Consider the following 27,793-nt stretch of genomic DNA (forward strand, 5'->3'; position numbering starts at 1 on the left):
GCTTAACCAGCTGCGCCACAGCGCTGCCCCAGGTCGTTCTAGATGTGCCTATTCTGAGCATTTCCCCGTAAGCAGAGTCATACAATATGTGGCTTTGTACGTCGGCTTCTTTCACTTAGTATAATGTTTTCAAGATTTAAACACATTATAGTGTGTATCTGCACTTCATTTTTATGATCAAATAATATTCCTCTATACTCGCATAGTCTACAATTGTTAATCTGATGGACATCTGGATTGTTTCCAGTTTGTAACTATTATGAATAATGCTTCTAAGAGAAAACAAGTTTTTGTGTACCAGTTTTTAGTCGTTAAGTTTTCACTTCTCTTGGCTGTGTACCTAGAAGTGGCCATATGGTAATTATGTTTAATATTCTGAGGACCTGCCAATTACTTCCCAAAGCAGTCGCACCATTTAACAGTCTTAATTTTTTTTTTTTTTTTTATTATTTCAGGTAAAGAGCCTTTAGAATTTCTTCAGTGTCCCAGGGGAGGGCCTCCTTACAGGGCTCCGCCCTCAGGGCTGAAAATGGGTCCCTTCCCCTGCCTCCCAGGGACCCAGGGGCCGAAATATCAGACCCAGCGCACTGTGGGAAACGTAGTTGGGCCTCCCGCCTGGTCCCGCCTCCTCAGCGCGTGTAGGCCAAAGGAAAACAGACGCCCCTTGCTGAGGCCATGTGGACATTGTAGTTCTCTTTCCAGTCAACCAAGCGGAGAGTGCGGCTTTAAAAACTACAGTCCCCATAATTCCGCGGTGCTACGGCGGCCGCAGGGAGAGTCCGCGTGCAGCCCTCCCGCCCACCCTCGGGTCTGGGCCGCACTCCAAGGCGTCTGTAAACACACCCAGAGACTGTCATGGAGGGGGAGGAGGAGGCGGCGGCGGCGGCGGCGAGGGGAGGCGTTTTGGGCCGCCTCCAGGGTCCGCTCTGCCATTCCTGATCTGGTCCCTCGTCCCCGTGACTGTGGCATCAGGGAAACGAACTGTTAGGCGAGAGGAGGAGACAGTCAGAACCATATCCCCTTCTTCCCCGGGGCGGGGGCCGGGCCGAGCCGGCTGAGCCGGGGGAGGGCCGGGGGAGGGTGCGCCTGGCCAGGCCGGCCTGTCTGCCGAGATGGATGACAGTAAGGTAAGTCCTGTGGTTTGCACGCGCAGCTGCCGCCGCCGCCGCCTGCTTGTCGCTAAGTGCTAGTCCTGCCGCGGAGCCTCAGCTCAGTAGTCCATGCCAACAGCCGAGAAACACCTGTCTTAGACATCCTGCGCCTCTCCAGTCCCTGCTGCCCGATGGTACCCACCTGGGAATTCAGGAACACTGGGGCTGCGTTTGTACAGGACGGGCCCTCTCCTTGGGAAATGTGTCACTCTCGGGGCAGTCCTGTTTGCCAGCTTTTCCAGGGAGTGCAAACCTTAGGCTGACTTGCCCGTCGAGATAAGTGAAGAAACTACTGTGCTTGCCTTGCGCCCCCCACGCCCCCGCGCCCCTGTCTCCAGTTGGGAGACCTTTGCTAGTGTACCCTGAACCAGCCCGGCTCCCCTTCCTTCTTTCAGGCTCCCATACTCAATGCCCCATTCATATAATCAGTTCACTCCCCTTCTGAGCTGTTTTCCCGTGGTTGGTTGGAACACTCTGCTAAGCTCCTGTTGCTCTTTGGCCAGAGTTTGGAATTTAAACTCCTTTAGAAAGACTTCTCTAAGTAGAGAAGTCCTTTTTGTTCATCTAGATTAATATCCCATTACCATCCCGCGTTCCTTACCCAAATCACTTTATGTTCGTTAGATGATGTTCATTATTGGTTGATTTATATAATTTATCTAGGGCTGACCTGTTCTTGACAGTCTTGCATCTGCCCACATTAGGAATGTTGAGTTTTATTTCACGAAGATAGGGACAGTCAGCGTTTCTCTTACGGATGCCATAGGATGCTTAGTTGCTCTTTTAAGGAATCAAGCTTGAAAAATTTGCCAGTTTTTTAAGTAAAAACCAGTCCTTCCCTGTGCTCTCTGGAGGCTTACTTTGCACAATCTCTGGCATACTCCTCAGGATAGATCTTTCCTTTGGGTGCCCTTTCTTCCCCCACCTAACCAGTAAAACAGCTGCTGCCAAGATTTTGTTTCACACATCCTCAGGGAGATCCAAAGAGTGTCCGGCATCTAGGTGCTGCTTGTTTTATTCTACATCTCTGCTTCCCTTTCGTGCAGGGAGTGCTGAAAAAAAAGTGACATGCAGGAGGGGAAGTCCAGTGCGGTCCCCTGGAACTGGGACCCACCTAGAGGAACAGACAGTATCCCCTAGTAGGAAGTGGTGTTTCCAAGACAGAAGGGAGGAGTTCTGAAAGTTTTCCACAAACAGAAAATAATTTTCCATGCAAGCCTTTGCAGCTTGATCTTCCAGTGTTAATTTTGAAATTAAATCCTAAAAAAAAAAAAGAAATTAAATCCTGAATACTGTACCCATTATGTTTCCCAGAAAATACTGTCACATATGTTTAAGGATGCTAAAAGAACATACTGTTCTTGAATTACCTCAATTTGAGACTCATAGTATATTCTATTAATTTTCAAGTATATCTTTTTTCAGACCTTTGAAACAGTTCACAACTGTTTCAAAGTCTTCAATATTCTCAAATATGTCTAAGAACTACATAGGATTTTGGGTTATTTTATTTACCTATAAGATAACATAAATTATTTCTAAAACTAGCAAACTGATGGGTGGGTCCGGGGGTGGGAGGTAGGATATGCAATTTCATCGTTTTGCCTAAAAGAGTGAAAGTAACATTTGAGTATAGACTATGCTTAACTTACTTCCTATAGGGTGCACAGGTAAGCAAGATGGATACACTTCTCATTCTTTATTAATTCATTGTTTTATGAGAGTACTTAGAAACTATAAGTTTTTTAGGTCTTAATAATCACCAAAAAGAAAGCTCATTTCAAATGTGGCTGGGTGGAAAGTGGCTTTCACTTTGAATGCGTGTTGTAGGTGTGAGTGAGTCTTAGTTAAGTACCTTGAACAGCAAGACTGGGCCTCTCCTTCAGCAGCCGGGCCGTGTGAAACAGCCATTTAGTAAGGCATGGCCAGGTCCCAGCCCTGCCTCTCCCTGTGCCCTTATTGTTATGCTCCTCCTAGTGTATACAGACTTATTCACACAGCAGACACTGTCTGCTCGAGTTGTGTATGGATCACAGAGTCTGTTTCCATTGCGAAGGTGAGGGGTGGGGCTCCAAAGTGTGAGAGCTGTGCCAATAAGAGCAAAAAGGGTGACAGCAAGTCCAGGTCAACAGGAAGAACCAAGCAGGCAGGGGCAGCAGTTACAGAGAGGTAGCGTTTGCATGTTCAGGTCAGGAAATGTGATGATGATGGGAGGACACCATTTATACGGATGTTATATTCTGAGTTGTTTTCACCAGTGGCTGTGAATGAGTGTGCCAAGAGTTCTCCATGCTGCCATGCAGTCTCCTGCCGTAAGAGCAGGACAGGTTTGAAAGCTTGGACCCCACCCCTACCCTCGGGCGTCTCAGGGTGTGCCTAATATAGCATAAAGTATTAGTTGGTAGTGATTAAATCAAACCGGAGCAGAGTGATGTTAAGGCGATCATGCTGATGCACTTGGGTTTTGTTAATCAGTGTTTTTAGTTGAGCAGGGCAGCAGGGCATACTTGCAATAGCACATGGGAAAAATAAATGAAGAGGTAGACCAGGCACTTAAAAGTGGAGGCCTGGGAGAGTATGGAGTAGCAGAGCTCCAATACTGACTGGATAGATCTCTTAGGCTAGTTGAGACAGAAAAAAGTCTTGACTAAATTGTTGAACCTTTCTGAGCTTCCATTTTCTTATCTGTTGCAGTCTTAGGTGAGGATTAGAGATAATGCATATAAATCTAGTACAGAGGCTAACACAAAGCAGATACACATACAGAAAAAATGTTGTTATATTACCTAGGAGTGACTTCTGTGGCCCTTAGTGCAGTGCAGTAGATGCCTGAGGTGCCCGTTGTCAACATTCTTCATGTGTATGCTGTTGTCACATTTGCAGCCATGTTCACACCTGTGCTACCCTTGGCTCTTACCTACACCCCAAATGGGACAGGGGCAGTGGGATGGGACATAAACTGAACTTCAGCTCTGTCCCTCACTGTTAGATTGTGTGAGGAAGGTGGTCTCCTAAGCCCACCTGCGTGTTGCCCACCACTGGGGCAAGGTGCTTGTTTTTATGAAGGCCTCTTCTCCCTGACTTTGCTGTGTCTGCTTACAAAGAAAATAAAAATGTATTGTTCCCTGGGGCTTTGATCATAGAGGTTCTTATTTTCTATTTTATGTTTGACTATTTCATATTCATTGCATCAGTACATTGAAATATTTTCAACCAAATGTGATTCTGCCATAGGTGATAAGCTGGTAAAAAGATCACCGCACTATACTGCCCAGCCTGACAGTTTAGGTCACCAAGTTCCAGTTAGCTGACTGATCGGGGAGGGCGTCAGCCACTGGCCACAAGCTGCCGATATGGGCCATTGTTTCCCTTCATACTACTTTGCCATTTTGTCCTACACACAATTATCTGTCAGGAAATGAGGTTTCTTATATTTTCTTTCGCCTGTAGACCCCAAGGTCTTCCATTCTATTCAGTTATTCTAAGATATTCTGTAGCTTGCAAAGATTATAACTTGGCCAAACAAACAAACAAACACCACCACCAACAACAACAAAAAACACTTGTTGGCATTCCCAGACCTGTTCTTTGGCCCCTGAACTCCCTCATTTTGGCTTGTTAGCCATCCTTTACACAGCTGGAGCTACCTCCTTGGGCAATGCTGTGTAGCCCAAACAGTTTCTGCTTTTTCTGTTCTTCCACTCCATCAACACAAGACCAAGACAGAGGGGCCAGCCCTTCTAATAAACCAATCTCCAACAATAAATATTAATGTGCCTCCTTTCCTGTCTAGGTTACATGCACATTTTAAATTTGATAACTCTGCAGATAGTTTAAAAAACTAAGAGTAATTTGAAAACTACAGACACTGGTTGAAATCTGAATTGCAATAACTTTAGTTAGAATTTTTTGCACTATAAAGTTTTCAGAAAAGTTTGCTTCTTTATTTAATAATTTGTTAAGCCTTTGTTGGCCATCTGCTATGTACTAGGCATTGTACTAAGCAATGCAGATAGTGAAGATGATTAGAATTGGTGACTGTTCTGGGAGACTGTACATTTCAGTGGGCAGGGCAGATAACTACCAATGAAACTGCAATATAGTGAGGTAAGAGATGAGGGAAACCGAGGTAAGGTGTTTTGGGGGCAAGAAAGATAGGTGCCCAACTATCAGATATGTCAGATGCAGGTTCAGAGTAGGAGTGAATCTGTAAGGAAGAATGGAGCCCCACCCCTCTCCCTACTGCCTAAAACAGAAGAGATGGATACCTTGTATTATAGTATATTGCACAAGAAAATAGGTATTTTGGTACAGTTAGAGCAAGGATTGAAAAACTTTATGTAAAGATCCAGATAGTAAAAGTTTGCAAGCCATATGGTCTCTGTTGCAGTTTTTTAACTCCTTGTATGACAAAAGCAGCTGTAGGCAGAAGGTAATAAAAGGGCATGGTTGTGTTCCAATAAAACTTTATTTACAAAGACAGGCAGCAGGCAGTGACTTGGCTTGCTAGTAGGGCAGTAGTTTACTGATCCCTAATTTATAGCATAAGGCACAAATAGACATATGGTGAGAGAGAGAGAGAGAGACTGAAAGATGATTTAGAGCCAAAGTGGTCAGAGATGGAACCTGGAAGATGCTGAGGGCCAAATTATGAATGCCCAGTAAGCTAGGCTAAGAATTTTGGGCCAGTAGTTTTCAAGTATGGAAGACAGCTGCTGAATCAGAATGTTTGAGAATCGGGCCTGGGAATTTCAGTTTTGATAGGCTTCCCAGTAGAGTGGCCCACATACTTAGAAAGTTTGAAAACCGAGGCCTGTGCTGTGGCATAAAGGCACCAGCATCCCACCTGGGAAGAAGCAAAGACAGTATGTAAGTCCAGACCATCTTACTGAATCGTCTGTGACAGTTTCAGGCTTTGCTGGACTCCATGTCGTGTTATGTCTGGATGAAGTCGGATCTAGCTCTGCCTTCAAAAAATACTAGCTGCTGTGGGGAGGGGAGAGCCAGGAGTTAACGCGCAGTTTAGAACTGCCAGCTTTATCTTCTTCCTTCTCTGACTAGAAAGACGGGCTGAAAGGTCAGCAGCGGGAGGATGTGATTAGACTTTCTCGCTCTACTTTCAGAAGATCTGGTAAATGAGAGTAAAAGCCAGCCCCACCGCTGGGAAGGAAGTTATGGGAACCTTAACACCAAATGAAAATGTCCCTGCTTGTTTTGGTTTTTCTTTAAAGTGGTCAAGAGCAGCGGTGAGGCAGCCTGCTCTTTTCTGTAAGCAATAGGAGATAGTTTCTTTCACATTTTTAAAGAGAGACAGATGCAGCACACCCTCTGCTGCTGCCCGTTTTAGGTGAGGCTTCCTGTAATTACAGTCGTTCTCTTGGGTGTACCGACGAGAGGCTTCGGTGAGTGGCCCTGAGAATCCAAGCATCAGGATGTAAGTCAGCACAAAAAGCGTGCAAAAATAGAGTTCTTCATTGTTATTGCAGATTTTATAGCCCTTCTGAGGGAGCATTTTTTTTTACAGCTGCTGTAAGTTGGTGGTAGTGATATGAATTTACATCAATTTCAAAATGTTGCTAATTTTTCTTTTCATTTATTCAATTATCAGTCTTTTTTTTTTAATATATACGTATTTGAAAGGCAGAGAGACACAGAGAAAGGGGGGGAGAGAGAGAGAGCATTTCCATCCACTGGTCCCCTCCCCACACGCCTGCATAGCCAGGCTGAAACCAGGAGCTGAGGAATTCCGTCTCAGTCTCCCATGTGTGTGGCAAGCACCCAAGCACTTGGGTCATTGTTCCCTGCCTTCCCCAGGTACGTCAGCAGGAAGCTGGATCCAAAGTAAAGGAGCCAGGACTCAGCTGGAAGTCTGATGTGGGGTGCTGGTGTCCCAAGCAGTGGCTTACCCTGCTGCCAAATGCCTGCCCCAGTTATCAGTCTTTTAACAAATTCTTGCCTTTGTGCTGGATACTATGAAGGGTGCAGAAGAAGTAGCAAGTACAAGTTACCCACTTGAAAAGCCCATACTTGGGGAAGATAGAAAGTAAACATAAAGGTGTTAAAAAATATATATATACACACAGCAATATAATTTCATTGTGATGTCAACTAGATAGTCCAGAAATTTGGAGAAGAAAATGATGTATGGGCAGAAGAGTGCTTTAGAGAAATAGGGCTAGAGCTGATCCTAACAAAAGGAAATATAGCATTTGCTCTTTTGGGTAGTGACGGCTGAGAGGGAGACATTCAGAGAAGTAGTGGGTGTAGGTAGAAATGCAGCTAAAGGGTTCAGGCAGAAGGTCTCTGAGAAGCCTGGCATGACCCGATAAGAAGGGTACCCTGGGGGAATAATGAAGGAAAAGACTGGCTCAGCGAGGGGAAGTGTGGGTGTAGTGGGCTGAATGGTGGTCCACCAAAAGATAATATTCTACTTCCTGGAAGCTGTGGCTATCACTTAGAAGGAAAAGAGTGAATATTACGTATATGGCAAAAGCTGTGATTGAAGGTTTTGAGAGGGAGTATTCATCCTTGATTATCCATGTGGTCCCTGAGTCCAATGGCAAGCGTCTGCCTCCATGAGAGGCAGAGAGAGATTTGACAGATGCGAAGAAGGCTGTGTGACCACAGAGGCAGATTGGAGAGTGGTGTGGCCACAAGTCGAGGAGTACTACTAAGAGCCACTAGATGTTGGCCAAGGCAAAGAATGGATTCTCCCCTAGGGCCTCCAGAGGGAGTGTAGCCCTGCCACACTTGCGTCCTCCGAACTCAGAGAATAGGTTTCCATTGCTTCAATCCTTTGTGTTTGTAGAAATCTGCTACAGCATCCACAAGAAACTAATGTGCTGGGATGGTGACTGTCAGCAGTGCCGAGCCAGAGGCCTTCTCTTGGACCTGAGGGTTACCCAGCCAAGGACTGTTATAGAAAGTTCATTATTTCTACATGATCAGGCATTGCTATTCTACAGTGAAGAAAAGCAAACTACAGGTCTTTTAGTAAGCTGAAAAGAAAGGTTAATCTGATAGCTCTTTGTAAGGAGGACGGGTTGGAGTAGCGAAGTGGGGGTACAAAGGGAGCAATGGCAGGGAACCCCTCTGGGAACCTGTTGTAATAATCTGTGAGTGGGCCCTGACAGGCAATGAGATGTAGAGATGGAGGGCAATCAGAGATTTCTCTAAGGGAATCTATTGGCATGACTTCAGCAGGTGGGCACTCCAGAAAGGTCAAGGAAAATGGAATTAATGTATCTTGGTGCAAATGTCTCTTGAAATCTGCACAGTTTTTGCATAAAATGCATTTCCATGAATTTGTTGGAGTCCCTTCATAGAGGGAAATCTCAAAGAGTCCTAAAGGAAAATATCTGTTAGCCTCATCATCACACCCCTTAATCAAGTGCCTAATGCCAAACTGAGTGGGAGTAAATGAATGAAGGTGTAATATTAAGATAGCAATTAATACATTAATGAAGCACCTGTCTGTTTCAGAGCCTTTTCAAAGAATTCTGTGCTCAGTTATTGAGTCCTACCTGAAAATGTGGAGGGGAAAGGACATGCTGGATGTCATGAGTGACCTTCTGATAGGTTGCTTTGATGCCAGTCTGAGGACTTCTAGTCCCTGTTTTGACACTGCAAGTCCCTGGACTAAAATTTTGTCATCTATAAAATGAAGAGATCTGTGTGTGTGTGTGTATGTGTGTGTGTACACACACATTCTGCACCAGCAGGGCTGCTTTATATCCTGGTATCCTGCCCTCTGATTATTTTTGTGATTGTTTATTTCATGTCTGCTTCTTTGCACTGGTCTAAATGCATTGAGAGTAAGGATCCTATATTCTTATGTTTATATTCCTAGAGCTTTACAGTGTTCATTGAATACCTCACTTTATCCTAAACACTGTACAATAATTATTTATTGAATAATAGAGTTTTTATTTCTTTACCTGAAAAATATGAGAATAGTAATGCTTACTGACTTCATCAGAGGTGGTGTGAGGGCTTTCCCTCTGCAAACCTTGATTTAGTCCCAAATTTTAGTTTTTGTTCTGGCCCCAAAAATCTAGAAGTAAAATGGCCCAAGAATCTCTGGAATAGTATTTGATCTGGATGCTGGAAGTTTCCTCATTTTAAGGAGCCCAGTTAACTTAGAAGGAGCATGTGATCACAATCCCGTCTTCTCTTTCTGAGGAAGTTGAACCTGTTGCCTGTGAAGCCTGCGCCATCTGCAGTGTCCTCAGGTTTTGCAGGCTGGCTTCTCTTCTGTCTTTCATTCTGAAAGTTAAGAACCATCAGGACTTCCTCTGTGCTCACTGGCTAAGTCCTATAGTTTTATCTTAATTCTCAGCCTTTTAAACTTAATATTAGACTTGATTCCACCTCTATAATATTTTTTTCCTCTCATAAGCATCTGGGTCTCTGTGCCACCTTGTTTCCTTTTCTATTATACCATGTCTGTCTGGTTTTTTTTTTTATGACAGCATTATTGAAAGGTTAATTCACATATAAAATTTACTCTTTTATGTGCATGACTGTGATTAATTTTATTTATTTATTTTTATTTATTTATTTGACAGAGTTAGACAGTGAGAGAGAGAGACAGAGAAGAAAGGTCTTCCTTCCGTTGGTTCACCCCCCAAATAGCCACCACGGCCGGCGCTGCGCCAGTCTGAAGCCAGGAGCCAGGTGCTTCTTCCTGGTCTCCCATGTGGGTGCAGGGGCCCAAGCACTTGGGCCATCCTCCACTGCCCTCCTGGGCCACAGCAGAGAGCTGGACTGGAAGAGGAGCAACTGGGACAGAACCCGATGCCCATATGGGATGACAGCACTGCAGGTGGAGGATTAACCAAGTGAGCCATGGCGCTGGCCCCGACTGTGATTAATTTTAAAAATTAATGCTTAATTTTCATGTAAACCTAGAACAGCTCTAAAATAACAAAACCTATTCATCTAAAAAAGAAAAGAAAAAAGAGACCCTGAACCCATCAACAGGCATTCCCCATTCTGTCCTTCCTTTTCCAGTCCTAAGCCACTGCCAGCCCACTTTGAGTCTGTATAGATTTGCCTATTCTGGATAATTCATGTAAATGGAATCACACAGTGTGTGGCCTTTGTGTTTGGCTTCTTAGCATATGAACAGGGTTCATCTGTGTTGTCTCATGTATCACATGGCTGAATAATGTTTCATTGTATGAATACACAACCTTTTGTTATCTCTTCCTCCCTTGGTAGACTTAGGGGTTGCTTACACATTTTAGGTATCACAAAGAATGGTGCTGTGAACATTTGTGTACAAGTTTTAGTGTGGACATTGTTGTCATTTCTTTTTGGACTATACCTAGGGATGGAATTGCTGGGTCACATAATAACTTGATGTTTAGGTTTTTGAGGAACTGCCAGACTACTCTTCAAAGTGGCTTCACCATTTTACATTCCCACCAGCAATGTGCCAGCTCCAATTTCTCCATCTCTGCACCAACACTTGTTATTAGCTGTCTTATTTTATTATGGAGCCATCCTAGTGGGCATAAAGTAGTATTTTTGTGTTTTTGATTAATGATATCTTGTGTTAGTGACTAATGATGTTGAACATTTTTTCCTTTGCTTATTGGCCATTTGTATATCTTCTTTAGAGAAATGTCTACTCAAATTCTTTGCCCCCTTTTTAATTGAATTGTCTTTTTATTATGGAGTTCTAAGGTTCTTTATACTCATATATTCTGGATTACATGTCCCATATATATGATTAATATATATTTTCTCTCTGTGAGTTGTCTTTTTGACCTAATATCTTTGTAGTACAGTTTTTAAAATTTTTTTATTATTTATTTATTTGAAAGGCATACAGATAGTGACAGGGAGAGGAAGAGGAAGTGGAAGATGGGGAAGGAGGGAGGGAGAAAGAGAGAGAGGAAGAGAGTGCTTTCATCTGCTGGCTCATTCCCCAAATGCCTTAACAGCTGGCACTGGACCAGGTTGAAGCCAGAGCCTAGAACTTGTTCTGGGTCTCCCATGGGGGAGCCCAAGTACTTGAGTCATTCTCTCCTGCCTCCCAGGGTGCACATTAGCAAAGAGCTGGATATGAAGCTGCGGGTTTTTCTTAGATGCCCTTTATCAGATTGACAAAGCTCCCTTCTATTTCCAATTTGTTGAGTGTTTTTAATCAGGTAAGGGTGTTGGAGTTTGTTAAGTGCTTTTTAAAAAAATCTATTGAGATGAATTTGCAGTTTTTGTGCCTTTTTTCCTATTTATTGTAGTAATTGAGTTTGGGGTGTTAAAACAGCCTTTATTCCCGGTATAAATCCCTCTTAGGGACCAGAGTTGTGGCACATCAGATTAAGCTACCCATTACAATGCTGGAATTCCCATATGAGCCTAGTTTATGTCCTGGCTGTCCCACTCCTGATCCAGCTTCCTGATAATGCGCCTGGGAAAGCAGCAGGAGATGGCTCAAGGTCTTAGCCCCCTGCACCCAGCTGGGAGATCTGGATCAAGGTGCAGGCTCCTGACTTCGGTGTAGCCTAGTCCTGGCTGTTGCTACCCTTTGGGGAGTAAAATATCATATAGAGGATCTTTCTCCAACTCTCCTTTTCCCTCTGTTACTCTGCCTTTCAAATACACTTTTTAAAAATCCCCTCTTAGTCATGGAATATTTTCCTTTTATATGTTGCTACATTTAGTCTTCTGGTATTTTATGAGGCTTTTGGGATGTGGATTCACAAGATATATGGATCTGTAGGGTTTTTTTTTTTTTTAATGTCTTTGGTTCTAGTATCAGGCAGATACTGACCTCATATGAAAAGAATGAGTTGGAAAATGTTCTCCTTCCATTTTGTGGAAGAGTTTACGAATTAGTGTTAATTCATTCACTGTTTGGTAGAACTGGGATTGGCATTATAGTGCAGCAGGTTAACCATCTGCTTGTGACACTGGTATCCCATACTAGAGCACCAGTTCAAGTCTCAGCTGCTCTGCTTCCAATCTGGCTCCCCTCTAATGTGCCTGGCAAAGCAGCAGAAGATGGCCCAAATACCTGGGCCCCTACCACCCACGTGAGAGACCCAGATGGAATTCCAGGTTCTTGGCTTTGGCCTGGCCCTGCCAAGCTATTATGACCATTTGGAGAGTGAACCAGTGGATGGAAGATCTTTCTCTCTGTCACTCTGCCTTTGAAATAAATAATTAAATTAATAAATCTTTTTATCCATTTACACTTTTAATTTATTTGCTCCTTTCTTGCCACTTCAGTTATCTCTGTTAGAATAAATGTAGTATAATAGAAATATAGACAAAGGACTCATCACTATAACATGTTTACCTGTCTGGTTTGGTTAAATAAATATTAATTTTAAAACAGTTTGGTAGAACTCACCAATGAAGTCATGTGAACCTGGGCTTTTCTTTTGGAAAACTTTTATTATTTTTTATATATTTACTTGGGAGAGAGAGTGTGTATGTGAGAGTGAGAGGGTGAACATGAGTGAAAGAGAGAAAGGCCTCCTCTGCTGGCTCACTCCCAAATGAATGCAACAGTTGGGCCTGGGCTAAGCCAAAGCTTGAAGCCTAGAATTCAATCTTGGTCTCCTATATGGGTGGCTGGGAACCAACTACTTGAGCCATTACCACTGCCCCCCAAGGTGCACACTGACAGGAAGCTGGAATCGCCATCAGAATCAGTACTTGAACCAGATACTTGGTATGGAATATTGGCAACCTAACTGATATCTTGACAACTAGGCGAAATGCTCTCCTCCAGTCTCTTAATTACAAGTCTATTCAGATTTTCCTATTTCTTCTGCTACTTTGCATTTTTCTAGAAATCTACCCTTTTCATATACATTCTAGTTTTTTTTGGTGTGTAGTTTTTCATAGTGTTACCTTATAACCCTTTTTATTTCTGTAAGGTTGGTAGCAATGTCCTCTTTTAGTCCTAATTTTAATGTATTTTTGAGTTTTCTCTTTCTCTTAGTCAATCTGGCTAAAGTCTGGGTCAATTTTGTTGACCTTTTTGAAGAACCAGCTTTTGGTTTCATTGATTTTCTCGTTTGTTTTCCATTCTCTGTTTTATTTATTTCTGCCTTTTATCTGTTTGCTTTGGGTTTAGTTTGCTCTTGTTTGCTAGTTTCTTAGATGGTAGTTTAGGTTATTGATTTCAAACCTCTCTTCTTTTTAAAATATTGGTGTGGATAGTTCCCTGTGAGCAATGCTTTAGAGACATCATGTAAGTTTTGTTTTCCTTTTCATTAATCTCAAAATAATTTTCTAATTTCCCTTGAAATCACAATCTTCTTTGACTCATTGGTTATTTAGGAATGGATTTTGTTTTTTATCTGCCATACTTTTTAAATAACTATTACCATGGGCTAAGAGAAGCATTGATACAGTCCTGGTACTCAGTTTCTAAAAGTCATGACATTTAGTTTTAGCTTGTCTCAAAAGAGAAAGTTTCAGATCTGGTAATTAACAGAAAAGCAGCACCTTTATTTTTCCTTGCTTATAATCAATATACTTTAACATTTTTGACATATAATGATGACAGGCATAGTACTGCAGAGACCCTACTAAAATCTAACATCTTTAATATCCTACCTTTGTGAAAGAAGTTTTCTGTGGAGGTTAAGGAAAAAGTATCAATGGCCAACAAATTTCTTGGTTTAGCATTAGCATAGAGAGAGATCCTGAACCTGGCTCAGTGGGCCTCTTAGGGCCCAGTATCCCCAGCTCATAAATGTGTTCTCAGTGGAATTAGAGGTGAAATGGATAGTGGCTAAAGAGGTACACTGTTTTAAAGCCAGGTGTTTAAATTTTCATGTGGCTCTATGTCAATAGAAATAAAATTAGAACAGGGGAAAAAGAAAATTTTGTTTTTTTTTTTTTAGTCTGTTAGTACATCAGTACTTTTATTTAGCCATATTAAAATGCCTCCTCACAGAAGAAATATGAGGAGAGAACACAATGTGGTTATCATTATGTTTGTGAAGATTTTATGAATTGGTAGGAATGTTTTTTTGGCCCAGAGATACTTAATGGAATCTTTGGAGTTGATTTCAATTTTAGCTTCTGGTTCTTGGGTTCCTAATTAACTTCCCCTGCCCTTTCCTTAATTAAATGGATTATGGAATACATAAATTTCAGTTGTAGGGAGCTAGCATACCAACCCACATGTGTTAGTATGTTTTTCCTTATAAAGTGCTTGCATACACAGTGCTATCCTTGAGATTCACAATAATTCTGTGATGTACTTTAGTCTCTTGAAAATTTACCAGACTTTAGCTAGTATCAAAAGTAGAAATTTTCAGTCTATCAGTGAGAAAAATTTATGCTAGAGAAGTGGCGGTTACATTTTTTTTTTTTTTAAGATTTATTTATTTGACAGAGTTACAGACAGTGAGAGGGAGAGACAGAAAGGTCTTCCATCCGCTGGTTCACTCTCCAGATAGCCACAATAGCTGGTTACATGGTTTTAAATGTAATTTTACAGGAGATGAGATAAAATGCAAGAACCCTAGATTTCATTTACTGTGCCTTTATGATTAAAAAAATTTCCAATTTAAATATTTTACTGCCATGTAAATTAAACAAAGGGTTATAACTTTTGTTTGAATTTTATGACTGTGCTAGGTTTGTTTTCAGAAAATCAAAGAAATCCCTTAAGTACATTCTGTCTTCTTGCTGGCTTCCTCTACCACTAATTAAAAACAGCAGTATATGAGGGATGGGATTACAGTGTTGTATGATTGATGACTCATTGTATTACATAAAGAATATGTGTCATTACCCATTTATTGCACTGTAGACATGAGTTTTTGCTGTAATATATTGCTTTTAAAAATTAGCAATAGCAAATATCAGGGTACATCAGAAAGTTCATGGAAAAAATAAATTAAGAGTGTATTGGTCTTTGAAATCCCTGCAGATGTTTTTCATAATATCTATTCTCCATGAACTTTTTGAAGACTCCTTGTATACTTTATCTTGATGCAGGGTGATTTTAAAATATTTTATTAAAATTGTGCAATTGATGAGCTGTAAGCATAATTTAACATTTAAACATTAGCAATATTTGGATGAATGCAATTACTGTCAAATATTTGATTCTGAAGAAAAGTTTCCTGAGGTTTATGTTGTTACATTGAAATAAACACATAATGATGCAGAATAAAAGTTGGAACTAAACTTGGGAGTAATACTGAAATAAGCACTTAAGATGGTAGTGGAAAGGATTTTCAGGGCCAGCACTGTGGCATGGTAAGTTAATCCTCTGCCTGTGGCTCCGGCATTCCATGTGGGCGCTGGTTCTAGTCCCAGCTGTTCCTCTTCTGATCCAGCTCTCTGTGTGGCCTAGGAGGGCAGTGGAGGGTGGCCCAAGTCCTTGGGCCCTTGCACCCGCGTAGGGGACCAGGAGGAGGCACCTGGCTCCTGGGTTCGGATTGGCACAGCTCCTACCGTTGCGGCAATTGGGGGTGAACCAGCAGACGGAGGACCTTTCTTTCTGTTTCTCCCTCGCACTGTAAGGAAGGAAGGAAGGAAGGAAGGAAGGGAGGAAGGGAGGGAGGGAGGGAGGGAGGGAGGGAGGAAGGGAGGAAGGGAGGAAGGGAGGAAGGGAGGAAGGGAGGATTTTCCCCCAGAGGTTTGTAGTTATTTATTTCATTTCTGAGCCACTCTATAAAGTGCTAGGTATAGTGGTCAGCCATCATGATGTGACATGGGTTTGGTAAATGCAGCTGATTTACTTTGAAGTTTAGTTTCTTTGACCTAGTAACAGTCTGATCTGTCTGATCTCTTTAAGGTACTTGTCATTGTTGGTATATGGTACACATAGTGAGTTTTTGCATCGCAACAAATCTGAGCCCTTTGAATCTTGTTACCTGGGAAGGTCTGCATTTATTCTAGTGATTTGCAGCGTTTAAGTTTTGCATCTTCTCTTAGAATTACCTTTAAAGCCCTACCCTTAATCCTGTCAGTACACTGTAGATACAAAATTTTTATTCTCTGAGGGCAATTCTCAGAAAGACCAAATCATCACTAAAAACCTTGTCAGATAAAGTGGAAAATCATTTTGTTTGGGAACTTACAGAATAACCTGTAGCTCTAAAGTAAAGAGATACTGTGTTCTATGGCCTGTAAAAACTGGCTCAATGCCAGCATCCCATATTGGTGTGCCTGTTTGAGTCCCTGCAGCTCCACTTCCAATATGGCTTCCTGCTAATATGACTGGGAGGCAGCAGATGATTGTCCACGTAGTTGGGCCTTTGCTACCCACATAGGAGACCCAATGGAGTTCCAGGCTCCTGTCTTTAGCCTAACCCAGCCCTGGCTGTTGTTGCATTTGGAGAGTGAACCAACAAATGAAAGATCTCTCTCTAAGCCTTTCAAGTAAATAAATCAATCTTAAAAAAAGAAAAGAGAGAAAAACAAAACAAGAAACAGGCTCTGGTAGTACTTTCCACAAAGTTTTGAATAGTGGCATTATTGGAATAAATATATCCCCTTTCAAGAAGACTGCTTTAAAGAACATTTATTTGAAAGTAGGTTTGGGTTTTTAGAAATGCATTTTTACCTGTTAGTTAGCTCTTGTATAAGAACTTGGGAAGGTTTCAAAGCTAAACATGAGGGAGATTAGATTACTTTGCCAGTCACCTAGTAATTTTGCCAAAGCAGGTAAGTGAGTAATAGGGATGTTGGAGGATGTTTTATGACACTAGTAGGAGCAGGTAATCTACCGAGACAGTCCAGGGTATAATTATAGGCTTCTCAAGGCAGGAGAGAATTATCCTGAAGATTGCAAGGACTTCCTGTGTCTTTCTTAGGGCTCAACAAAGTTGAAGAGGGTATTTATAGTCAGATACACTTTTATATTTATTTTATATTTTATACACTTTATATTTATAGTCAGATACTCACAAATATGTATGAGTATACATACATACTTTGTTTTTGCTGATTGTATATACTGAAAAAAATCATAAAAAAATGAGAAAAGTTCTTTATAATCACATCTATCGGAAAAAATCCTCATTAACTTTGTTAACTTTTTTCTAGATACTGTTTTATAATATTAACATCATAATGAACTTACAATTTTGGAGTTTTTAACAGTAATTCTTTTCTTAAGGCAATAAAAATTCTTCATGAACAAAGTATTTGATGGAGATCTTCTAGTTTTTATTACCCATCTCCATATGGTTTATAAAGCTTACCACTGAACTATTCAAACTTTGTTATTGAAGAAATAATATTTCTTCTCACATTCATGGTATGAAGTCTCAGGAAGAAACTGAGGGAGAGATCCTGAAGACATCTGATGGGTATATGCTTTCTTAGTTCCGTGGTCTTCACTTACTCAGGATTTGTAAATTTTTGTTGTTGTTGTTAATATGAAGCTATACCTCTCTGTATAGAAAAGCAATGTCTTCTCTCTTTTGCTGAAGGTGGTTGGAGGCAAAGTAAAGAAGCCTGGTAAACGTGGTCGGAAGCCAGCCAAAATTGACCTGAAAGCAAAACTTGAGAGGAGCCGGCAGAGCGCGAGAGAATGTCGGGCCAGGAAAAAGCTGAGATACCAGTATTTGGAAGAGTTGGTGTCCAGTCGAGAAAGAGCTATATGTGCCCTCAGAGAGGAACTGGAAATGGTAAAGTCTGTGAATAAACATCTGAAAAAAAAAGCATTCTCAACTCAGCAAAGAAATACACATTAAAACATGCAGATCCCAGTCTTTGTCTATCCTGTTAGCAAACATTGGAAGGAACATTAACCTGTTAGCCAGGATGTACACAAATTTGCATTTTCATACAGTGCTGGTGATGGCAGACTGTACAGGACAATTTCATTGAAGGATTATGGTAGGAAAAAATGGAAAATAACCTAAATGTGCAACAGTAGGGGGTTGCTTAAGTAAGTTATACTACATTTGTATATTGGACTACTTTGTAGCCAGGAAAAAAAATCACAATGCACCTATTTTTACTGTTGTGGGAAGGTGTTCACAACATATTGCTAAGTGGAAAAAGCAGTAACAGTATGTCACTCTGCATAGCATGATACCATTTGTGTTGAATTTACTTATTTGACATGTTTTCTCCATTCATTTGTTCATTCATTCATTCAGACTCTGGGTAGTGACTCCAGAAATGCAAAAGAGAATAGATAAAACAGAATTGACACCCTCTATTCCTGTGAGCTCAGGGAGCAAGTGATAGGAGACAAGTACCACCAAACTGACCTTATAGAAAGATTTTTCGAAAGTAAGAAAATGAGTTGGGACCCAAAGAGAGGGACATGAATGGTGTGTGTATTGTCCAGATAGGCGCTATTCAGTAGATTGAGTTTTTTTTTTAATATCTTCAATAAGACCTGTGCTATGAAATATTTTTTACCTTCTTCCGTGTGTAAGCCACTCTAGAGCAGAATCTTTGGTCTGCTTCATCTTTGTATACCTCCAAAGTCTGTAGTATATAAGGGTCTTCAAAAAGTTCATGGCAAATAATATGGAAAAAAATCAAAATTTCCACACAAATTTCCACTACCTTTTAATTGCACTTTTCTGTGAACTTTTAAAATATTACTCATTTTTTCCACTAGATTCTTTTAAAAATATTTGAAAGCAGAGATCTCATTTCTGCTGGTTGACTCTCCAGATGCCCACAACAGCCAGGGCTGGGCCAGGCTGAAGCCAGGAGCCAGCAACTGAATCCTGAGTCTCCCTTGTGGGTGGCAGGGAGCCAACTTCTTGAGCTGTCACCTGCTGCCTCCCTGAGTAGAGCCGGGAGTTGAACCCAGGCACTCTGATACTGGATGCCCAAGGAGCATCTTAACTGCTGTGCCCAATGCCTGCCCTTCTGTGAGCTTTCTGAAGTACCCTCATACACTCTAGTAGACTGTAGAGGCTTACTGAATGTTTATGAAAGACAGAAAGGCAACTACTATGTTTAATTTGGGAGTGGGAGTCATGCTGTGATGATTATAAAAAAGAGATGAATTATATATAATGGCACACTGGGGGAGCTATTCCTTGAGCCAGAGGAGCCTTTCAAAGTGAGCAGTAAATCACAAGAAGATCAGCAGCATCTTCCCACCCTATCCTGAAAGATGGCCAATCTCTTAATTCCATTTTCCTATGTTATCAAAAGGTAATACTAGGGAATGGTGGGATTGCCAGTAGACAGCCTGGCCTCCAGCCATGGTAGTTCATATGTCTGGGATTTCTACCAATGGCTGCTGGCTAGACAGAATTCTGACTAGTAAAATTTTACTTAAACATATTTTGTTATTTCAGTACAAGCAGTGGTGCATGGCAATGGACCAAGGAAAAATCCCTTCTGAAATAAAGGCCCTACTCACTGGAGAAGAGCAGAGCAAATCTCAGCAGAACTCAAGCAGGCACAACAAGGCTGGGAAAGCAGATGCTAACAGCAGTTCCTGTGAGTACAACCCACGGGAGAAGGGGTGCTAGTTCTAAAGTGTCTCAGATGTAATACACTAGTAAGTGAAAGGGTATTACATTCTAAATGCTAAAAGGCATTTTATACAGAGTTTGTAAATAGCAACTGATAAATATATGGACTTTTTAAAAAAAATTAAGTAGACTTAGTCCATGAATGGAGAGGCACTAATCTAGTCATTGTTAATAATTCTACCTTTAACTTGTATTTTGATTTCCAACTTGAAAGTACTTTCATATTTATCTTAAATGTTTCTTCTGATGTTGTTAAAGAAATCATACTTCTTAGTTTATAAAGAAATCGTAGAGGAGCCAGGTGAGGTACCCAGGGTCACACTGTAATGATAGGGCCTGTCCTCACCTAGGCCACCCTCTCTAGTACAGTAGCCCAGAACTAAAGGTTATTTTATTTTTTTAGGTAAGATTCCAATAACATAAACATTTTAAAGGAACAATTCAGAGGCTTTTGGTCTATCACAATGTTGTACAACCACCTCTATCTAGTTACAAAATAATGAATTACCTCCCAGAAAACCCTGAACCTGAGGGGTATTCCCTGTCACCCCTCCCCAAGCCTCTCACCACCATGCTTCTGCTTCCTGGCTCTATGGGATCTGTCTGTTCTGGACATTTTGTATAAATGGGATCATACAGTATATGACCTTTTGTGTCTGACTTCTTTCACTCAGCACGTTTATAAGGTTCATTCCTTTTGGTTGCCAGATAATATTCTTATGTGTATGTGTACCACAATTGTTTATGTCGCTCCGCCTCTTCATGGAGGAACGACACAGGACCTTGCGCTGTTCTTTCGTCTGCTCGGCCCTCCCCGGGTTTGCTGCTGGTTCTTCCCGGGTTGGCTACTATCCCTTCCACCTCCGTGGAAGGGCGGTTCCCCCTGGCCGCTTTCCCCACTTCCGCAGGGGAGCGGCACACCGCCGGCCGGCTCTTCTCGGGGGCTGCACAGGTGTTCCCCTTAGATGTTCCTGGTGCATGCCGTCTCTCTCCTCCTTTATAGTCCTCCTCCGCCAATCCTAACTTGGCTGCCAATACGCCGAGTACGCTGCTCTCCTCCAATCAGGAGCAAGTCCTACAGTTTATTGGTTGAACTGGAGGCAGCTGCGTAGAAGCTGTTTTCTCCTCTCCCAGCGCCATATTGTGGGAGAGCAGATGCATAGAATAAGTCTTAATTCCAGTAACTCAGTCCAGTCCGGGCTGCTCCCCACAGATCCCCCTTTCTTTTTATTTTTTGGCGTTGATACGCGCCTGTCTTCGGTGTCCCGTGGCACACACTCTGCTCTACTTGCTAGAGTTGCCACAGGTTCTTACAAGTCCTATCAATCAGGCAAACCGAATCCGGGTCCTCTCTTCGCCATGTTGTGAGGAGGTTTTTAGGCGCTGATGCATGCCTGTGTTCGGTGCCCTGCAGCGCATGCTCTGCTCTGCCTGCAGGGGCTTACAAGCCCTAACAATCAGGGAAACCGAATCCAAGCCTTCTAATTGCGGTATTGTGGGGAGGCCTTACTGATGTTAATTTGTGCCTGTCTTCGGTGACCTGCGGCGCATAAGCTGCTAGCCGCCCGCAGGTGCTCATCGCCTCACTTAATCAGGCAGACCGAATCCAAGCTTTCTAATTGCAGTATTGTAGGGAGGCCTTTCTATTTCTCTATTTCTCTATCTCCGGGCATTCCTATTTCTCCCATTTTACTTCTGTCTGCCAACATTCCCATTTCTCTCATTTTACTTCTAAACTTCTGTTTCTCTTATCCCTGCGGCTTTCCGGCGCCTGCCCCGAGGCTGCTTCTCGGCGGCTTTCCGGCTCTGAGCCGCTTCAGCCCGCGCCTCTCTCATCTGCGCGGCTTCTCGGCTCTGCGCGGCTCGGCTTCGCGCGCACACTCCGCGGTCTCCGCGCTAGCCCCGCATTCCCTATCTACTTGTGCCCCGCACGCTCTCTCTGCGCGCGGCAGCCTCCGCGAATCACACAGCGTCAGCTCACGTCTCCGCCACTAGCATTCAATCTAAGTTCCCCGGGCTAGCCTGGCGAATTCAACCCAGCTCACGTCTCTGCCCCACGATTTGGCTTCCCATCCTTTGCTCCCCGGGCTAATCAGACGGATCCCAATCCGGCTTACGTTTCCGCTTCTGGTTTCAACTTTTCGCCCCCTATTCCCGGGCTAACTTGAGAATCCCAAAGTGGCTTTCATTTCCGCCTTGGCCTGCCCCCCGCGGCTTCAATTTCCCTAACATTTTTCTCTACCCGGTATGTTTCCCCAAACTTTCCTCCAACGATATTCCTCCCTCATTTCTCCTGGCCTCTCCCCACAGTCCGCATCCGAGTCTGTTTGTTCTAGCTTTCACTTTCGCTTTCGACCTTAGAGATTTCTCCCAGCTTCCCCCTGTAGTCCGTATCTGAATCTATGCCTAGGCTTTCAATAGCTTCTTCCGGCACCTTTTTCGTCCGGCTTTTCCCTAGGCTGTTTGCTAGTCTCTCTCTCCGAAATTTTCCCAGTTCTTCCCGTTTCTTTCCTCCTAAGTTTCCTATCCGTCCTAGGTTTCCTATCCGTCCTAGGTTTCCTATCCGAGTCACGGCACCATTATGTCGCTCCCCCTCTTCATGGAGGAACGACACAGGACCCTGCGCTGTTCTTTCGTCTGCTCGGCCCTCCCCGGGTTTGCTGCTGGTTCTTCCCGGGTTGGCTACTATCCCTTCCACCTCCGTGGAAGGGCGGTTCCCCCTGGCCGCTTTCCCCACTTCCGCAGGGGAGCGGCACACCGCCGGCCGGCTCTTCTCGGGGGCTGCACAGGTGTTCCCCTTAGATGTTCCTGGTGCATGCCGTCTCTCTCCTCCTTTATAGTCCTCCTCCGCCAATCCTAACTCGGCTGCCAATACGCCGAGTACGCTGCTCTCCTCCAATCAGGAGCAAGTCCTACAGTTTATTGGTTGAACTGGAGGCAGCTGCGTAGAAGCTGTTTTCTCCTCTCCCAGCGCCATATTGTGGGAGAGCAGATGCATAGAATAAGTCTTAATTCCAGTAACTCAGTCCAGTCCGGGCTGCTCCCCACAGTTTATCCATCTGTTTGTGAATAGTGCTGCTATAAACATGCGTGTACAAGTATTTGTTTTCCTGTTTTCAATTCTTTTGAGAATATACCTGGGAGTCAAATTGCTGGTTCATTTAGTAATTCCATGTTTAACAATTTAAAGGAACTTCCAAACTGTATTTCATAGCAGCTGAAACGTTTTTCATTCCCACCAGCAATGATTGGCTGTTCCAATTTCTCCACATCTCCCCCTACACCTGTTCCTTGTCCATTTTTACAAACTATAGCCATCCTAGAGGGTGTGATGTACTGTCTCATGACTTTGACTTGCATTTCCCTAATGATAATAAAGTTGAGCATCATTTCATGTGCTTATTGGCTGTTTGTGTATCTTCTCTGGAGAAATGTCCGAGTTTCTTCCCCAGTTTTTGTTTGTTTTTGTTTTTTAAAAGATTTATTTATTTGAAAGGCAGAGTAAAGACAAAGAGAGGAGGAGACAGAGAGGTCTTCTGTCCGTGGGTTCACTCTCCAAATGACCCTAAAAGCTGAAGCTGGGCCAATCCAAAGCCAGGAGCCAGGAGCTTCTTCCAGATCTCCCACATGGGTGCTGGGGGCCCAAGCACTTGGGCCATCTTCTGCTTTCCCAGGCCATCAGCAGGGAGCTGGATCAAAAGTGGAGCAGCTAGAATTCGAACTGGCACCCATATGGGATGATGGTGCCACAGGCTTAACCTACTATACCACAGTGCTTGGCCCCCTTGCCCATGTTTTAATTGAGTTTTCATTTGTTGTGGAGTTGTAAGAGTTCTTTACTTATTCTGCATACTTGACCTTTATCAGATACATGATTTAGCCTGTCTTTTAATTTTCTTGTTAGTGTCCTCTGAGGCACAAAAGATTTTAATTTTGGTAAAATCCAATATAGATAACTAGTTTTTCTTTGTTCTTGCTTTTGGTGTCACAACTGATTCCATCACCAAATCCAAAGTTGTCAGTATTTATCTCTATGTTTTCATCTAAGAATTTTTATTTTCTGGCTTTAGCTCTTTTATTTGAGATGTTGACCCATTTTGAGTTATGTTTTCTCTGTAGTGTGGGTTAGGGTCCATGTGTTGCATGTGGGTGTGTAGTTGTCTTAGTACCATTCGTTGAAGAGGCTAAAGATTTTAGAATGAAGTTGATATGTGTTGATTTCTTGATTATTGTGATTTCTCTGGGAGCAGTTGAAATAATTATACAGAAATATTACAAACTTAACTTTAAAAAACAATAGAATTGAAGAAATTTGTTTTTTGATAATTTTAATTAGCTGAGGTAACACTTGACCTTAATTTTTTTAAAGATTTATTTATTTGAAAGTCAGAGTTACACACAGAGAGAAGGAGAGGCAGAGAGAGTGAGAGAAAGAGAGGTCTTCCATCCGTTGGTTCACTCCCCAATTGGCTGCAACGGCTGGAACTGTGCCAATCGGGAGTCAGGAGCCAGGAGCTTTTTCCAGTCTTCCACATGGGTGCAGGGGCCCAAGGACTTGGGCCATCTTTGTCTGCTTTCCCAGGCCATAGCAGAGAGCTAGATCAGAAGTGGAGCAGCCAGGACTCAAACCGACACCCATATGAAATGCTGGCACTGCAGGTGGCAGCTTTACCCGCTATGCCACAGTGCTGACCCCTAACCTTAATTTAAGTTGAATTAATGAAAAAAACTAAGCTCATTTTTTCTTTGTATTTTTAAAAAATAACTTTTCTGTAAATACTAAACTAAAAAAAAAAAGTCACACATTTTAAAACAGATAACTAAATTCATTGGCTTTAAAGACATTCTTACATTGGTGAATTTGATTTATTTTTCAGGGTGAAGATCAGATGAAACGATGAATCAGTGATTGAAGCCAACATTCTGACTCCTGTGGAGGAGGAATGGACCAGATTGTACTTCTCGGCTCTATTTACTACCTACCGCTCAGTAGTCATCTCTGTAAATCTGCAGTTTCCACCAAAATATGTGATCCTAGATCTCAAAGGAGCTTGCTTCGACTTGGCAACACTTAGAAAATTTATAAGCATTTAGAGACGTGTTCTGGTTGGTATTGCCACCCATGACATTTAACATGTTGTGATGCTTGAGATCACAGTAGAGAAAAATGGGTGAAGATTGTATTTTTGCACCTTAACTCCACATTGCTTTGTTGGTTAATTTATATTCTTTCCATGTACTTATATGTGTGTATGTGTTCAGTTGTCACCATCTTTCATGTTTTTGATTGCCCTGAAAAGAGAAGCCCAATGGGCTGGTTACTGACTATAAGTCCTCAGCTTTTATGGACCTAATCTTACTTCTTTATATTTACTTGAGTAATGTTTATTTCCTGCATGAACCATGATTTCTCCTGTGAGCCATTCCAGCATAAGCTGTGAATATGTATTAACATATATAGAGAGACATTTCTATTTTTATAATCCACAATGACATGCCTGTTTTAAATAACATACATGTTAAAATCCATCAGGAAAATCCTCAAGACAGCTTCTATTTAAAACCTTTGTTGCTGTCTTCTCAAACTATATTTATAAATGTTTGTTAGGGCCAAATCCACACTTGGAGATGAACTCGTCACAATTCTATTTTTAAGCAAGAAATAACCTTTCAGGCATTTCAGCAGCATATATTTTCTTGACACTCTAGAATACGTGTGTGTGGATGTATGTTTCTGTTGTCTATATGTGTACGTGGGGAGGACAGGAGTGAGTGTTCACATGGTTTCTTGTGTACTCAACTGAACTAGATTTTTTTTTTTTCCTGAAGAAAATAGGATGAAACTAGCTGCTGAGACTGAGTGTCTGCCTTGCAATCTGGAACAAAACAAGGGACAAATTGCTGGTAGACGTAATGGTGATAGCCACAACCAGAACACTGAGTATCTTCTCTTACGAACATGTTCTGAGCCAGAAAGAAACACACTGGGCAGGGGTCAGGCTTGGCCCCGGCTGTGCCCGCGGTGGAGTGACACACTGGGGCCGCAGTTGTGCGTCGACTTGGCAGGAGGTGTGGAAGGACAGAGGAGCTATTTCCAGTCCCATCAGAGCTCTGTGTACTTTGTACCTGGCTAGCAAGTGGGGTGCTGGTAGGAGACTCAGGCTCGTACCGTGATACGCTCAGACGGAAGTAGGGGTTTCTTGATTTTCTCAAGGAGACACTTTAGCACTGTCTGTCTTCTCTTTCTCATCAGGACTTGTGCTCCCTGTCACTGCTGAATTGCAGTTGTTCTTCACTCTAATGAAGCAAGTCTTTGGCTTCCAAACAAGATGGGTTTTGTTATAAACTGGCAGTTTCAAAGGAGACTTCTTAGGCTAGATTGTCATTGAGGTAAAAGATGGGATGGACCACATGGTTTAAGATGACAAGGTACTCCTTCCCTTCTCTCAGGCCGGCGTTTGAACAAGGCGCCTCCCCTTAGCCGGAGTTCCTGAAGACCTCTTGTTCTTAGGTTGCAGACGTGGATCGCCAGGCTAGTCAAGCGTGACTACTGATATACCACTAGCCCAGCTTGTTGGGTCTCTGTGTTTTGGAAGATAGAGCTTTTTAAGAGTATTTAATGTCTTTTTAGATAAAAATAAATACAGATAAAGGATTGTTGATGTTCAGGCATTCAGATTGTAATGGGTATGTTTTTGCCATCTGGTCTACTCAATTGTGTATTTCTATTCTGCAAAACAACCCAAGACTTACTTTATATTGCTTTGTTCAGTACCTTCTGAGTTCCTTGAAAGAGTTGTTTTCAAAGCAAACATTCCAAAATGAATGTGGCTTTTCAATGGAATGTCTCCATTGTGCTTGAAGTATTTCTTCTCTGGTTGTAATTCTAAATTACAGCATCATTTAAGCTTCCTCCCCTCCCCCTGAGTATCTATACAAGAGCAGTGACTTTGTCCTCAGGTAAAGGATATATGTAATTTTGGGTGAAAGTAAATTACTGTTTATTTGAGTTTATTCCTACACCTAACTATTGGGTATTTTGGAGTAGATCAAACCAAGAGAAAGTTCCTTGGTCTTAAAAAGGAATGCTTTGGTTGCTTTGGGTTATTGTGCTGGCTGCGCACTGTGCCACTTTGGAGCATATGAATAAACGCCACTGATGAAAACAGCTGCAGCATTTCCTTCCCGCTTCCAGTTGGGAGCAGCCTTTGGAAGTCCTGGCATCTCTCGCATACCTGCGATGACACCAGGAACAGAGGGTCCGAGAGAACGAATGAGGTCGGGAGAAGGCGCTGTTCTCCTTGCTCTGAGTAAACAGAGAGCTGTGTTCTTTTTCTTGTTTCCCCAAAGAAAGAAAGATAAGGAAGAAGTATATTTGTGTCCAGTCATATTGTCATTATTTTAGCATCAGCCTGACCTATATTAGAGCAACTGTTTATAATATGGAGTTTGACCTGTTCAAGTTTTAAGATATAGTTGAAGTTCTTAAGAAATGTTTCTATTTTATCTGAAATCTTTCTATATATCTATCTAAATCAGAACTATCTTACTATAACAAATTCATATCACTGTTTATCAGCTAATCAGCAGTATTTATCAGCATCACCAGTTAGCATTTTATCATCCTTGAATTATGGATAATTATAAAATCTACAGGTTTAATTAAACTGGACTTTAAATATAAATAAAAACAAAATTTAAAAACAAATGTTGAACTATATTTCAAGAAAAAGCATAAATGTTATGTTTCACAAAATAATCAGTTGCATATTATAATTTTGGTTTTAAAAGGAGGGAGATTATTAAACCATATGGTATTTGGGGGCATTGAAGGAACTTTTCTTTCTCTGAAGAGCATTGTATTATTATATTTTTATGACAAATAAAATATCTTCACCAGAGACATCTCAGATTGTCTGTTTTATAATACTGAAGTATGTCTGCATTAGCAGAGTGTAAAAGTATGAGATTTAGGCAGAGGAGTGGTCTTGGATTCATTTCTCAGTCACTTTGAGTTATTTCATCTCCTTCCTATTTCCCCATCTGTATTAAACAGGGAGGATTGGGGCCAGCGCTGTGGCACAGTGGGTTAACGCCCTGGTCTGAAGCACCAGCATCCCATGTGGGCACCAGTTTGAGTCCTGGCTGCTCCACTTCCAATCCAGCTCTCTGCTATGGCCTGGGAAAGCAGTAGAGGAT

At 42.2% G+C, this 27,793-nt stretch overlaps 1 protein-coding gene across 1 annotated transcript; it reads left to right on the forward strand.

Moving 5' to 3' along the window:
• The first annotated feature begins 433 nt into the window (after window positions 1–433).
• Window positions 434–27,495, forward strand: CREBL2 (cAMP responsive element binding protein like 2). Its single transcript, XM_002712651.5, has 4 exons — window positions 434–1,127; window positions 17,573–17,770; window positions 19,415–19,559; window positions 24,472–27,495. Exons 1-4 carry the CDS (start codon window positions 1,113–1,115, stop codon window positions 24,474–24,476), a joined length of 363 nt encoding a protein of 120 aa, XP_002712697.2. The 5' UTR covers window positions 434–1,112; the 3' UTR covers window positions 24,477–27,495.
• Window positions 27,496–27,793: the final 298 nt, after the last annotated feature.

The sequence above is a fragment of the Oryctolagus cuniculus genome, chromosome 9 (assembly GCF_051225735.1).
Source record: "Oryctolagus cuniculus isolate XC-2025 breed Fujian yellow rabbit chromosome 9, ASM5122573v1, whole genome shotgun sequence".
In the NCBI taxonomy this organism is placed as follows: Eukaryota; Metazoa; Chordata; class Mammalia; order Lagomorpha; family Leporidae; genus Oryctolagus; species Oryctolagus cuniculus.

Coding starts and splice junctions, on each gene's coding strand:
- CREBL2 (XM_002712651.5), top strand. Junction 17,771..19,414: donor TCAGAGAGGAACTGGAAATG/GTAAAGTCTGTG, acceptor TTGTTATTTCAG/TACAAGCAGTGGTGCATGGC.